The sequence below is a fragment of the Gossypium arboreum genome, chromosome 12 (assembly GCF_025698485.1).
Source record: "Gossypium arboreum isolate Shixiya-1 chromosome 12, ASM2569848v2, whole genome shotgun sequence".
NCBI classification, from domain to species: Eukaryota; Viridiplantae; Streptophyta; class Magnoliopsida; order Malvales; family Malvaceae; genus Gossypium; species Gossypium arboreum.
In genome coordinates, this window is record NC_069081.1 from 115,893,349 (window position 1) to 115,908,127 (window position 14,779).

At 31.4% G+C, this 14,779-nt stretch overlaps 2 protein-coding genes, 1 long non-coding RNA gene and 1 pseudogene across 3 annotated transcripts in view; 3 read left to right on the top strand and 1 right to left on the bottom strand.

Moving 5' to 3' along the window:
* The window catches only part of LOC128285357 (uncharacterized), a 73,750-nt gene that overhangs the window by 39,089 nt on the left and 19,882 nt on the right, over nt 1–14,779 (top strand). The gene's annotated exons all lie outside the window — the stretch shown is intronic.
* Nucleotides 260–2,231, top strand: LOC108453274 (uncharacterized). Its single transcript, XM_017751283.2, has 7 exons — nt 260–454; nt 569–952; nt 1,032–1,146; nt 1,254–1,335; nt 1,404–1,455; nt 1,569–1,623; nt 1,742–2,231. The coding sequence occupies exons 1-7, from the start codon at nt 425–427 to the stop codon at nt 1,918–1,920; spliced, it is 897 nt and encodes a 298-aa protein (XP_017606772.1). The 5' UTR covers nt 260–424; the 3' UTR covers nt 1,921–2,231.
* Nucleotides 5,630–7,660, bottom strand: LOC108452109 (beta-carotene 3-hydroxylase 2, chloroplastic-like; annotated as a pseudogene).
* On the top strand, nt 13,940–14,719 carry LOC108452486 (protein SPIRAL1-like 5). The gene is made up of 2 exons (XM_017750281.2): nt 13,940–14,248; nt 14,328–14,719. Exons 1-2 carry the CDS (start codon nt 14,012–14,014, stop codon nt 14,400–14,402), a joined length of 312 nt encoding a protein of 103 aa, XP_017605770.1. The 5' UTR covers nt 13,940–14,011; the 3' UTR covers nt 14,403–14,719.

Consider the following 14,779-nt stretch of genomic DNA (forward strand, 5'->3'; position numbering starts at 1 on the left):
TACGTTGTCGTAGCTTTTGCAACTGAGAATATTTAGGTTCTCCGATGTTCTAAATTCTAATCCATCAACCTTATCAATCATCTAATTTGATGTGATGAACTTTTGGATTTTGGCAAGTTGAATAGAAACTGGCACTTTAACTTGGATTCTAAGAAGTTACTACAATGTAGACAAACAACGAAGAACAGGGATTGCTTCAATACATTAATAAGTTAAATTGGGTTCATGGCATTTTTTACATTAGTTAGACATGGCAATAGCCATGGAAACCAGGGTCGAGGAACCTTCTGGTTCCTCAAGGCCAAGACGATAAACCATCATGGTCCATGGACAGAACACTGTTAACCGTTCCTCCTTTAACCCATGGCAAGCAAAATGCAGCCTAAAGCCCCTAACGGAGATTCCTTGATTCTTTCAGAAGGTAATGGAAGGAAGCCTTTTCTTGGTGTTAAAGGTATAAACTTGTTACTTTATTCCTTGCTCTACCATGTGATAAATGCCATAAACCCTACTTTAAACTACATTTTCTCAATACCTGAAAATCACTTTGCTAATCTCACCTCGTTAGGTCATGGCTATTGCTGTCAATTTCTCAGCCCAAGCCTTGAGGCAGAGGACATTTCCGAGGGCAATGGCAGACCTTGCCCTTAATCCCTTGCCTTCCCAAACATCACGCCGACTTGAGCTAAAGAGAACGAAGAAGCAGCCTAATGGGGTGGCCATTAAAAAGCAGGAACAAAATAAACTAACCTACAACTGTGGAGTCTCTTCAGTCATGTCGTCATCGAACAGTGATATTGAGTCAATTTTGGGTCAACCTTCTGCAGCTGAAACAATCAAGGATTTCTACATGTGCATCAATGAGAAAAATCTGAAAGGACTTGAGGGTTATATCTCAGAAGCCTGCTACATCGAGGACTGCTCTTTCTACAACCCATTTAACGGAAAAAGGGTTACCTCTCTTTGTCTCTGCTTGCGTATTTAAGTTACAACATGTATTGTCATATCTGATATGGAAACATAGTTTGCAGGAGGTTATTCATTTCTTCTATCTGCTCATGGGCAGCATGGGTCAAAACGTGAAATTCATCATCGAACACATTTGTGAAGGAGATAGTTTTACTGCAGGAGTAAACTGGCATTTAGGTAACTATATACATATGATATATCGACCACCTTTTCTTGAGCTTTTAACCCTTATCGTAACTTGCTTTAACAAGAGGCTGAGGAATTATTTTCTGATAATATTGCAGAATGGAAACAGACGCAGATTCCCTTCACCAGAGGATGCAGCTTTTACGAATGCTCGGAAGAAGGGGAAATATTAGTTATAAAGTAATGTATAGCATATCAGTGCCTGTTTTAGGCCATTTTAATCGACACTAACTTTCGATTCAATGCAGGAAAGCTCGGATCATTATCGAGTCACCTCTGAAACCAGGGGGAGTGGTGCTGGTAATCTCCCCTCGAGAACCATTCAGTTTAACACTACTTAATCAAGGGCTAATTAAGCTTCCTGTTTGTTGGTTCTGAACCATCTTTTTTTCTCGATATGTCAATTCATTCAGGTCCTGTTGAAGAACGTGACTACAATATTCGACGAGTTCCCGCAGGTTGCCGAATGTACGCAACACTTTCACCAATATACTAAAAACTTCAAATGACAAACATACACACAAATCTCTTGGCTTTATATTATCACGTCCCATATAATTTGCTTTTTCTTGTTTGAAACCTTCAGGGTTCTTGAAGAGTCCGAATGTGATATTACAATGGTTACTGAAGATTTACGCAATATTCGTGGCACCTTTGATAAACCCACTATTGGCAGGCTACGTAAGAATCGGGAAATTCATGGCGGGGTTGTTTGCTTTGGCCATCAAAATCGTGGTCTACATCTCGAGGATTTTCTCCAGGTAGTGGTAAATTAAGGGTTTTTTTTCTCACATCAAAGGCAGCTCTATCAGAGCATGACGGCGAGTCCACGTTTCTAAGAATGAGGTGGCTGTGATAGAAGGCTTGCTCAAGGCAACAGCATTAAGCTACAAACAAATACCTACTATTTCCATTTGGTATCACCAGTAAGGCGACTTCATATATATATATATATATAAAGAGTAAACTTATGCATTGTTTGATTAGGGATTGGAAATAAAATAAATTTAAACAATTTATTCTTTTTAATTCGTTTCATAATGAAAATAAACTTATTTGAATTTTTAAAAAGAAAACTATGAAAAAAATATGTAGATACTGTTTGATATATTGAAAAATTAAATCTACTAACTTAAAGTGCGGTACATAACATTCCCGTGGACATCATTCAATGAGAGATGATTCAAGCAACCGGGAGAAGTAAAACAGACACAAAACAAGTCTTGAAAGTTAACTACATCTAAGGGAGAAGGTTTTAAATTGCTCTCGAGCATTGGCACATTTGTTCCCTCCATGAAAAACATGCTTTGAAGAGCTAGAACTTATATTATGGAGGAGCATTTTAGACTCATAAATTAAGAGAGAGAACATAAGATTAGAATTAGAAGTGCTTTTTCTGAGTGAATAATAGTTGTAACATCTACTTCAATCTAATAGATAAGATGTTTAAGTCACGAGTTAACATAAATCTGTCTCCAAGGGTCCAAAAATTCTGCTTCAAAGCTAGTTGCACTATGGCGGAATAAAATTATTTGTTATGTTAGTAAAAATGAGTACCAAATACCATTATTTCATTTGATAATAAATGTTGATTTTTTTAAAATTACATATTTATTTCATAATTTATTTTATTAATATAACATTTTATATTATTTTGAATAATTCTAGATAAAAAATTAAATATAATAATTGAATATTGTATTTAGTGTTATATTTTAGACTTAAATATATGTATTTGATGTATTATTAGTGTATAGCTTTAAAAATAAATATAATTAAACCTTTTGGCAATTAAATATAATGTATGAAACTTTCTTAAGGGTACAATTACAATCTCATTTACAATTAATGCATTTGTATAATTAAAATTAATGTTTTATATATCTATAATTAGTATCAAATTATTACAATGCACAAACAAACTAATAACGGGAACATATTTAAGCTTAGACAAAAAGTAAATTTTGACAAGATTTTCATGCATTTTTAAACTTCAACCAAAATAAAATATAAATTAAGAATCCACGAATGATCTTTATGAATAAGAACATTAAATGCCCATTATTTACGTGAGCTTATATTTATAAACTTAAATCATTTTAAGGATTCATGTGGAAAATTAAAATCTAAAAATATATAAACAATCGATAATATGTTAATATTTGAATTTACGTATTTTAATTCTAGATAATTATTGGTACATAAGTGGTGGGAATTTTAACTTCATAAGCAATCGAGATTTTATCACGTGGACACATGCATGGCAGTAGCAGTAGCAGGTAGGAGCTTGGCCCCGAAAGTGGAAATTTATGTTTTTAATCCTTTTAAAATCTGTAATTTTATATGCAAATATATGATGAAATTGTATTTTGGTTCTCCAAGAATATAAAATTTTGATTTAATTTTTTTAAAAAATATAAAATTAAAAGTTAATATAGTAGTAACTTTGTATTTTGAGTATCATAAAAATTATAATTCAATCTTGATTCTGTTAAAAAATTCCTTTCATCACTCCTTAGACACACAATAAAATTTCAAACCACTAATAAAATTAAATTTTATATAAATATATTTGTTATGTATTTTTGCATAAATTATAAACGTGCCATAATCTAATAATAAAATACACTATGGATATCTTGGTTTGCAAATTTTTTAATAATTTCATTATAGGTTCTAATCTAATAATAAAATGTTGACACAATGCTTAGAACTACCAATAACCCTTTCTCAATCTATAAATAAGAGGATAATGCTCTTCAACACACTCAAACTTACACCTTATTACATTAACAACAATACTCATGTCAATCGAGCTAAAACTTAATTGGTATCTTAACTAGCAAATTAAGTGGAGATGAAATTGGAAGGATTAATAAGGAAAAGGAAGTTTTTGAGTGTTGGAATAATTTTGAAGTGTGAAGTTACACGTCATCTGTACCTATTCCATCTCCATCACCACCGAGCCATGAAAATTGAAGCTTGGAGGCTTCTCCTTTTAGTTGTCTTAATCCATTTTGAACAAAATTTAGATATTATGCCAAAGGCTCTTCTTACTCTATTCATACTTTGCTTGCACGCCTTCTTTTCCCTTTATTTTACTTACCATCATTTATGTTATATCAACTGCATTGTAAGTATGCTAATCCTAATATCAAGTTTGATCACTACTAAACTTTTTACCCTATTTTTCTAAAATAATTATATTACAACAATTGCTCAATTTATATATATATTTAAATGGGGTGTCCAAAGATTTTTTTTTTTGGATGGATTTAGAGTAATTAAATTTTAGAAAGAAAAAAAAAGAGAGACTTTTTTGAGAGTCAAATGAAGATGAACTAATAAAAACAAAGCATCCGTAGGAAGGAAGGAAGGAAGGCGTAAGAAATAAAGAGAGGCTGGTGAGCTGAGTTAGCCAATAAAGAGTTGTTTATGTCGGCAAGTGGCAGCAGTGAATTTACACCAAAATAAGTCACCCACGAGCGCTGACGTTGCACTGCTCGTGGTCTGCGTCTCCTTTTCCATGCTACCCATGGAAGGGAAACCCACCCCATTAGCTTTCTCCTTTCTTCGAGTTATTTTCATATTTTTGTTGTGATTAGAAAAGTTTTGATTTTGAAAAATAAAATTAAAAATATGTGAAAAAGAGTGATTCATAAATTCAAATTTTCAGCATTATTGTAAAAAATTAAGGTGAAAAAATGTTTATTTTATACATGCAATTGGAAACTGAAAAATTAATTAATTAAAATAATATTTAAAGAGTTTAATAGAATTATACTTAAAATACATAATTTAAATATTTTAAGTAATTAGTATAAATTATATTTTTCGAAAGAAAATTAATTTATTCATTTCATCTAACTAAGTAAAATGAAAGATACAACAATATTTTAAAATTTTAAATATAATAATATCAAAAATATAAATTAGACTAAATAGTTAATAAGAATAAAAATGTTTAAAATTATAAAACACATGATTATAATGGTGAGGGCTCAATATTAATGCTAACAAAATCATAAAACTAATGAATCCTCGTTCTCACAATGTCTCTATCCACAAAGATAGTAAAAGTGTTCAAACAACCGATCGATTAATATTCGAATTAAATTATTATTAAATATAAAAATATTTAATCACTAATTGAATCGATTTTTTCAAATTATTAGATCAGTTAATCGAAATTTATATGTTTTTTTATCTTTTAATTTAAATAAGTATAAAATATATATAAAAAAATGTACATTGCTAATGTTTAAAAAATTATATGAAGATGAAAACAACAAATAAGACATTAAAATATTATATAAATCTTGAAAGTGAACAATAATAACTAAAATTTTAGAAAATTATTAACTGACCACCGATTGATTAATCAAATTAAATCGATTCGATTGATTAATTTAAGTTTAACTAAACTATAAATAGTCCTAACCAAGTTGATGATAGGTATGAATTTTTCAAACCCTTTAATTAATGCAAAATATATGTAAAAAATGGAATATACAATAATTTGTAATTTAAATAAAACAAATTTAAGGGGAATTTGGATAAGAAGACTACACCGGACCTTGAATAAAGCGATGGACACCGGGTAGCCTTCGTTCATTAATTAATGTTTTATTCGCTTTCTTTGCCTTCAAATCGTCGCTCTTATTATTCAACGAGGAGATAATAATTATAAAATATCACTATTTTGGGACAACTTTCTTCTTCTTTTGATCTCTTTTTCCAGTTCCGTCAAGCCTCCAACTTCCTCTAATTCCTGGAAAATTAAATAAAATATTATATATCCATATATGTATTCAATCAATTTGGTCACTTTTTTTAATTGGTCATGTTTTAATAATAAAAAAAAGGAATTAAAAGGTTGCCTGAGGTCCTAGAAACAAGCCATATGGCACTCCATCGAATTTGTCTGCATGATGAATCTGCTTAAAAACATGTCATGTTGTTATAATAATAATAATTATATTTTACCAAAAAGATTAATTAATTAATTAATTAACAAGGAAGTGTTATTATGCAGACAAGTGTTGCATTACTTGGTGGGCGGCAGCTACTTTCCGTAGATAAGGTACATTAGCAATGGGACCCACTGGGAATCGACGGTGGACAAGACCATCGTGTACGAACATGTAGGCCATACCAAAAACCGTGATTCCTAATCCCTGTAAATTCAAAATTACATTAGGAATAAAAACTTCTGTTCAATTCCCATCATGCCCAGCGTTTTGGTGAGAGTTGGGTTGAGCCAAATTTCCGTACAAGTCAAAAGCGTTGTAGTTTTGAAGTGAGATTAAAAAATATTTTTAAATTAATATTTAAAAAAATGAAAACAAATAAGGCCCTTTTTAACATCTTATAAGAAAAAAGAAAATAAAATTACCGCGCCAAAACAAAGTCCCGGAACAAATCCACCATTGAAGAAACCGTAAGAGAGCAAAGCAATGGCAGGAAGTGCATTAACTACTGCAAACACGTCATTGAGTTCAAAGGCTCCCTCTCTTGCTCTATGATGAGACTGGCAAAATGCTTGTCTTTAGCTCAACATCTATCTAATATCTATATTGTAATTGGAGTGGAAGGAGTTTATATCTCACCTCGTGCATGTGCCACAATGAAGCATGCCATAAAGCTCTATGAGCCCACCTTGCCCAATACTCCATCCCCACCTGAAATTACAACCTTTTAATTTATACCCCAAAAGGTCAAGATTTCAATCAGGGGAAGTTTAGAGTCGGAATTTATGCTTACTGCAGCACCAACAGAGAGAGCAAATGTGCCAACATCTCCAGCAGTTGAAATTCCCCACCCTGTAATTATTCAAAACCAAAACCACATCAATACCTGAAAATAACCCAGAAAAATAAATAGTTTTAAGTTGTTATAATTACCTCCATCTGCCATGAAAACCTGCAATAAACAGCCATAATCGCCATTGAAGAGATGCCTAAACTAGACAAGATAGCAGCAAGCAAGTAAGTTGTTCTCTCGAATTTCTTCTTAGCTAATCTCTCCTCCGATTTCGAGAGTTTGATTTGGCTGACGTGATTGAAAGCTTCGTAACTCTTTATCGCATCGCTGTTGTTAATCATGATCTCCTTTTCACTCTCGAGGTTTTTTCTTCTCTGCTGCAACACCATGCATACGTTCAGTTCATTCCTTTTCCGACCGTTTTCGACGCAAACCACAGTAGAGTTGGGTATTGCCGTTGAAGCAGTGTTACGTCGGAACGGATAGATTACGGTGCTGGTGCTTGTGCGCAAAGTTGCCATGTATTTCAATAAATAATATTTGTTTAGCTCAAATTTAAGGTAACAGAAATATGTTGCGGCAAAAACGAAGACTTTTTTTGTTTGAAAACTTAGAAGCAAGGCGAGGGGATATTTATGGGAAGAAAGAAAGAGAAACATTTTTGAAGTTTTGGGTCACTGCGGTGCTGATGTTGAATGACAGTAAATAGATACAGCCGTTGACATGTGGCATTGTTGGCTATTCGTTTGCTAAACCGCCCTTATAATGTTTTGGGTCTAACATTCAGTCCAAAGGTAACGTTACTTACGCTATAATTAATGCTTAATCGTCCATGGCCAACCCCAAAATCATATGTGAGTTTTATATATTTTGAATATCGACTTAATTATGTTTTGTATTTATTGATTTTTTAAAGATTGTTTATTGATTTTAGTTATAATTATTTGGATGTGTTATATATAATTTTGATTCTAGATGATAAAAGTTAAATTAATGGATTTCGAATGATATAATGATAAATTTTAATTTTAACATTTATATTTCTTTCTAATTCAATTTTTTATCTAAATTTAGCCATCAAATTTGTAAAAGAATTAAATTTAACTAATAATCTTCCAAAAATAGTTGAATTGTTATTTTAACAAAAATATTAACTAAAACATTAAATTTTTAAACATAATAACCTGTTTAGTAATTCACATGCACTTCATACTAGTATTTTGAATTTTTATGAATTATTTGTATTTATATTTTGAATATTTTATAATTTTTAAATTATAAGTTGACTTGTCATAAATAATGAATGACGTCATGTCAAAATGAAGTACACATAAATTGTTACGTAGGTTGCCATGCCACCATTGTTAAAAAATTCATATTTTGGTCAGTATTTTTGTTAAAAGAATGATCCAACCTTTAAGGTTGAATTTAACTAAAAAAAAAGAAGACCAAATTGATAAAAGATGCAAATATTAAAGGCTAAATTTATGAATATGTCATTTCGAATTGATTTGTTTACAATTTTTAAATATACTTGTAATTATATGTATAAATTATTAAATATATTTTTATATGTATATGGTATTCTTTCGTTAAAAAGAAAAGAAAAGAGAGAGAGAATTAGACATGTTCATGCGTTGAGAGGATTAAACAAAAACATTAGGTCTGAAAAATAAGTTTAAACAAAAATATTAGGTTTGCTTAAAATATGGTCCAAGATCAAGCTTAAAATTGTTAAGGTGATTATAAATAAAATTTTAATAATAAAAATATATAAAATTATTAAATATTAAATAAAAACAATATAAATATATATTTTAAATTTTTAAAATAATATGAGCGAGCTTAAAATAAGTTTCAATATTTATAAATATAGACGAATTTAGATAAAATTTAAACTCATATTTCAGATCGAACTAGACTTAGACAAACATAAATTTTCTTAATATCATGTATAACGCAACAGAAAAAATACCAAATTTTAAATTATTTTCAAAATCGCAAACAATTTATTATGACTACAGTAGTAGCCCATGGAATTATCCCCGGCTAACATTTCTTGATTACATAGAAAAGTCGACACATGATATAATATGATAGAGACATTCTATTTAATTTTCACTCTGATTATCAAATGATTAAATCTCTGTTAATTTTCCAATCATTTAAATTAATTTTCTATGTTTAAGCAAGTGATTGGAATTAAATAATTAAGAATTAGAAAAAAAAAAAACTACAACTACCATCAGCCATGCACATGACAATGACAAAAGCTCAGTTTTGTTCAAAATAGGCATACAAATGCTTACGTGAAGCCAGCATTAATGGTCTTTGTTGTGTGTTTCGTTTTGTTCCAATGGGCCTTCCCAAATGCACACTGAAACATCTTGAGGGTGGCATTACGTTTGAAACGCTTACTCGAAATTTTGGGAGTTTAGGTAAAATATTAAAATTGAACAGCACCATATTATAACATAAATATTATAAGTTATGATTTGGGGAAATGGGGCGAAGAACGTCGTTATTAAATGTGATAGCTGTTCAATCACCAATTTGTTAAATGAGGAGTAATAGGAAGAAAGTAACTTATCCTTGGCTAGGAGAATCAGATAGCTAAAAAAGGAGATACTGTCGAGTGAACATTATACATCTATTCCAAGACGCTACTCAATAGTGATAGAAACGGGCGGGGCGGGACAGGTCTGATTTTTGTTCGTCTCGATATTCTATTGCTATACTTTGATGTTTGAGTTTTAAAAAAATTAACCTACTTCGAATTTGAATTTAAAAATTAATTGTATATCCTATCCCATTTTGATCAGTTCAAATTTTTATTTAAAATTATGATTAATTAAATTTAAAAATATTTTTTATAAAAAGACTATACTTGAGATGACCAAGTAAAAAAAAAAAAAACATATACTCCATCATAGAAAAAAATATAAAGAACAAATAAATAAATTACAATGAAAAGGGGAAAGAAACTAGTGTGAAATGGGAGTAAAGGTAGTAAAATGATGTTGATAGTGATAACTTTTTTTACCTAATTATTATTAAATATGTATAAAGGTAATTTCGCAAATATCTTGGAATAAGGTGAATTATCAGTAAACTCGACTTCTACCCGACCATTCTTTAAAGGTATTCCAACCTGAAACCTGATTTAAAAAAAAAAAAAAACACCCAACCTTATCTGGTCGGATAGATTTGAAACCCTTTGGTTTCGGATTATTTTTGCCATCCCTATTAATCAAGCAACTAATTCATGGTGAAGCCATTTTAATTATGGAGTCAGAATTATATGTATTAATCAAGTATAAAAAGTATTTAATATATTTTTATTTAAAAAAATTCATTAATTATTAGCGTGGCATACACATAGATTGTCATGTCAATAAAGTTAATAAACGTTAATTTTTTATTCATTTTAAGATGATTTGATAAACAATACAAATTTAAGAGTTAAAAAGAACAAAAAATTAAATGAACTAAAATAAATTTTTTTATAAAGTTGAAGGGTGATATAAATAATTAATTCAAATAAGATACTAACAGGAAATAATCTAAATATATATATTTTTTTACTAAGCGAAAGAAATTATTATTAATAATTTAATAAACCCAAAAGGGTAGTTATACGTTATAGCCAAATCATGACTAGAAGCACAACTGGGAAAAAGCATACAATCACCTAATAAGCAAAACCCATTATACAATTATAGCACACCTTAAAATAGCAGCAACCATTATTCAACTCTCAAGGAAGATCATGGAACTCAAGAGAGATAGTTGAAGTTTCTTACAGTTGGGAGATTCATTTTTTCTCATCGTCTGGAGAAGTATCGATTCACGTCCTTTTGAAGCACATATTGCTGGAGAACGGATCTTTCTTAATATTGACGTTGTAGTGCAATTGGATTCCGTATACGCTGCGGTTGGGGGAGTTGTTTGTGATAAACATGGAGATTGGATCGTTAGTTATCATCGGTACCTTAGAAAATGTTCGATCTTTGATGCTGAACTTTAAGGCATCTTTGAGGGACTCAAGCTTATTCAATATAGAGGCCATGATTAAGTTATCATTCAATCCAATAGTTTGGAAGTCGTTAAGGCCATCCTTAGAAGCAGTTCTACCGAATAGAACTCATCTTTGATTAGACGAATCCAAAGTATTTTAGCTTAGGAAAACTAGTGATTTCTGCGGTACATCTAAAGATGACAGAATCAAATTGTAGACTGTTTAGCTAAACAAGCCTTGACCAGAAAAGACGATTTGTAGGTGTTTGAAGTCCTCCCACAATGATTCGCACTGTTTTTGAGATGGACAAATCTAAAGGTGATCTTTCTTTTAGAATGTTGCTGTGTAATTAGTTAGGTATTATTTTATTATCACGAAAAAGAAAATAGCAGCAACCACATTCAAATAGGTACAAAATACTGCTGGTCACTAAGCAAATTAAGCAGTTGAGTGCATGAGTATAGTCAGTTATAGAATCAATGAGCCCGGTCCAAGTAGCCCGAGTAAGACTCTCTGTAACTTTACCATTTTGAACAAAGTAAGACTCTTTTGTTTCATCTTCATTCTTTACTAACTTATATACAGACACTAAACCTACGAACTCAATCAATCAGTGACCTACACACCTAGTCTATAACTAACATCAACAGTAGTAAATATTTTAATTATTTCATCATCGCAAAATTTTTTTGTGTTACAAAATAAATATAACTCTATGTTCGCTTTACATTTCTTAAATAAGCTGCTCATCAATGTGTGTGACTGTGTGTGCCTTTTTGTTTTTTATTTGTGCGTGGTTCCTATGGTGGATATCCATTGAAATTGTTGGTAGGATTTTAGTATCTTTTAAGTGTGTCCTACTCTCCATTTATGTCCACTAAATGGGTTACAAATTGAGGTAAGCTAGCTTCATCATCGTGTATCTCCACCAGTGCATTACCTTCATGCTTAACTAATCATGTATACATATGCATACATAACATACATATATATGTTTAGCTCTAAATTTAACATAATAAATGTAATAACTTAACAAGTTGGGATTAATTCTAAATATGCTTGAAATGGCGAGTGAGTGATCAGAAAAGCTTAGCTGAAAAAAGGATATACTAAGAGCATATATACTTTTTAGACAGAATAAATGTTAGGTCACTTCATTTTCAGATTAAGCCCCACCGGTTGTGCTTTCAATGTCCTCAAGATTCAGTGGCTGCCATTTTACATATCCTTTTTAGGGCCACTTGCCAGTCCTTTTTAGACAGAATAAATGTTGAAAGTCATCCATATATTATTTTTCCATCAGCAATTGCAAAATATTATATATGCACTCGAAATTCAATCTCTCAGTCAACTAATTGCTAATGTTTGAAATAGTCTTTATGCAGCTTTGAAGCAGGTTCAATTAGCTTTAGAATTTTTTTGTGACCAATTTACTTTGTTGGTGCAATTGTGCAGTAATTATGCATTAGCTGAAAGCTGCATTGCTTAGGCCTACAAGCTCCCTTCCCACCGAACTTTACCAGCTTAGTTCCTTTTTCATATTCTTACTTTATTATCCCCTATCAAAGGAATACAAGTCATGAAGGGGACCAACCAACAACCAAATTATGATTAACTCCCCTTTATACATATAGGCTTCTTTTAAACTCGCCCATTATCTTTGATTTAACACCATTAACACACTGCTTTAGCTCTTAATTAATGTGCATTATTGATGATAAAAATTTACCTAATTAGGTTACAGTAAAACCCCAATGCAAAAAGCTTATCTTAAAATATTTGTACTTTCTTTTTTATAGTGAGTGAGGTATCATCACCTCAGTACGCTGATTTTGATCGGTTTGATTAGACTGTGTAAGTTGCAAAGATCGGCAAGTCCTGGCTAGATGCCCCTCAATAGTAGTCCAGCCGCTAAATGGACCCCAGGTTAAGCAACCATATATTAAAGTAATGATATGTAGGTTAAACAATCCCAAGTCTCGATTACCTGTCAACAGTGTTCACCTAAGAAGAACCACTAAATCATCATAATTATTGTTCATTATAATTTATCTAAATGGCCTGATTTGAACACTTAAACCAACTCATCGCTCTTCTTCTTTTGCAGCGAGACAGTTCTCGAGTCATTTTTGTGCAACCTTTGCATGGTATATGGTTGTTGGGTTATATATGTTTACGCCACATCTTGCAATCCCCAAATCCCAGAATATTCTAGTGTAAATAAAATTTCTGCAATGGCAGGTTTAATATATACAAAGGTACTTCAATTTGATATTTTATATTTATTTGGTATATAATTTTTTGGACCTAATTGATATCTAAACTCGGTACTCTTTTAGATACTTGACCAACACTATTAAAATACGCTAATATGATATTGAGGACGAATAGCATGGTGACACGTATCAAAATGTAAAGCTGTCACGTGTCATCATGTTATTGGTTAATAGTGCTACATTAACATATTTTAACAGTATTAGTAAGATATTTAAAACAAATAAAAGTTGACTTACAATTTTCAAATTTAGATACTAAAAAAATTTTAGATACTAAGTGTAATTTGTCAAGTTTAAATACTTTAGAATATAATAACATTTGATATATATATATACACATGTATATATATATATATACATGTAATTTGAAGTTAAAACATAATTTATTAAAGTTTGAATCTAAGGTCTCATGTCTAAGGATGAATGGTCTAAAAAATCAGGCACCATAGTATATATATGTAAGAAATAATATCCTAGTACTGTAAATTTTTCATGATTCACGTGCTAACTGATGATCGTTGTTTAAAGTTACATCTCTCCTAGAAATTAGTGGCATATATACACACATACGTACATCTCTATTGCAAGTTGCAATTAGTTTATTTTTCCTATTTGCCATGGCTTGTCAATTATTGGTCAAGTAGGTATGATGCATACGTCATAACATGCATGCACATATACATGGCCCCATCCATTTCTACATTACATACACTGTTCCTAAACCCATTATATATTAGGGTTTCTTTTCCCCCTTGTTTGATATTTCTTTGTTAACTAAAAGCTTGTAGTAGTGGAAAACATGAGTAGAGGTTGGAGCTACGGTGGCGGCCAAAGTTCCTTGGGCTACCTCTTTGGTGCCGATGAGCAGCCAAGCGCACCCACCGTCACACCAGCGATCCAGCCTCCATATGGCATAGATATTACCCCAGAGAACCCTCCCCCTCAATATAAACCAAGTTCAGAGCAACAGACTGAGAAAAACACCACCAACAACTATCAGAGGGCTAAAGGACAGAATGCAGGCAACTTCATAACTGTGAGTTGTTATTATTATTACACACATATGTATGTATAGCTTTTAACCTAATTTATGTAACCGTGTTGTGAAATTTTAGGATCGACCATCAACAAAGGTGAAATCAGTTCCAGGTGGAGATTCCTCCCTGGGTTACCTGTTTGGAGACAAGTGATGCAATGATTAATTCCTTCTTACAAGTTTTTAAGAAGAAAATTGGTGAACTGCTTCCGACAAGGAATTGAAGATAAACAGATAAGTGGGTTTTTTTAGTTAAATACATGTGCAGAAGTTGCTAAATAAAGGGGTTGAGTTCCCCATGTCAGTGTCGAATTTGCCAGGGTCTAATGTATGGTGTCTGTTTAACTAGGTATTCAAGTTTGGAGCAATATTTAATGAAGTTTGTCTTTTGTATTAAATAGCCGAATTTGGAAAGTGGGAAATTTTCCCATTTCGGATGTTTCGATGAAAATAATTTGTTAATATTAAAAACTTGCCAGTGTTCTTTTTTGTGTATGTTCCATCTGAATTTAAAATTACCCAAAGGGGCTG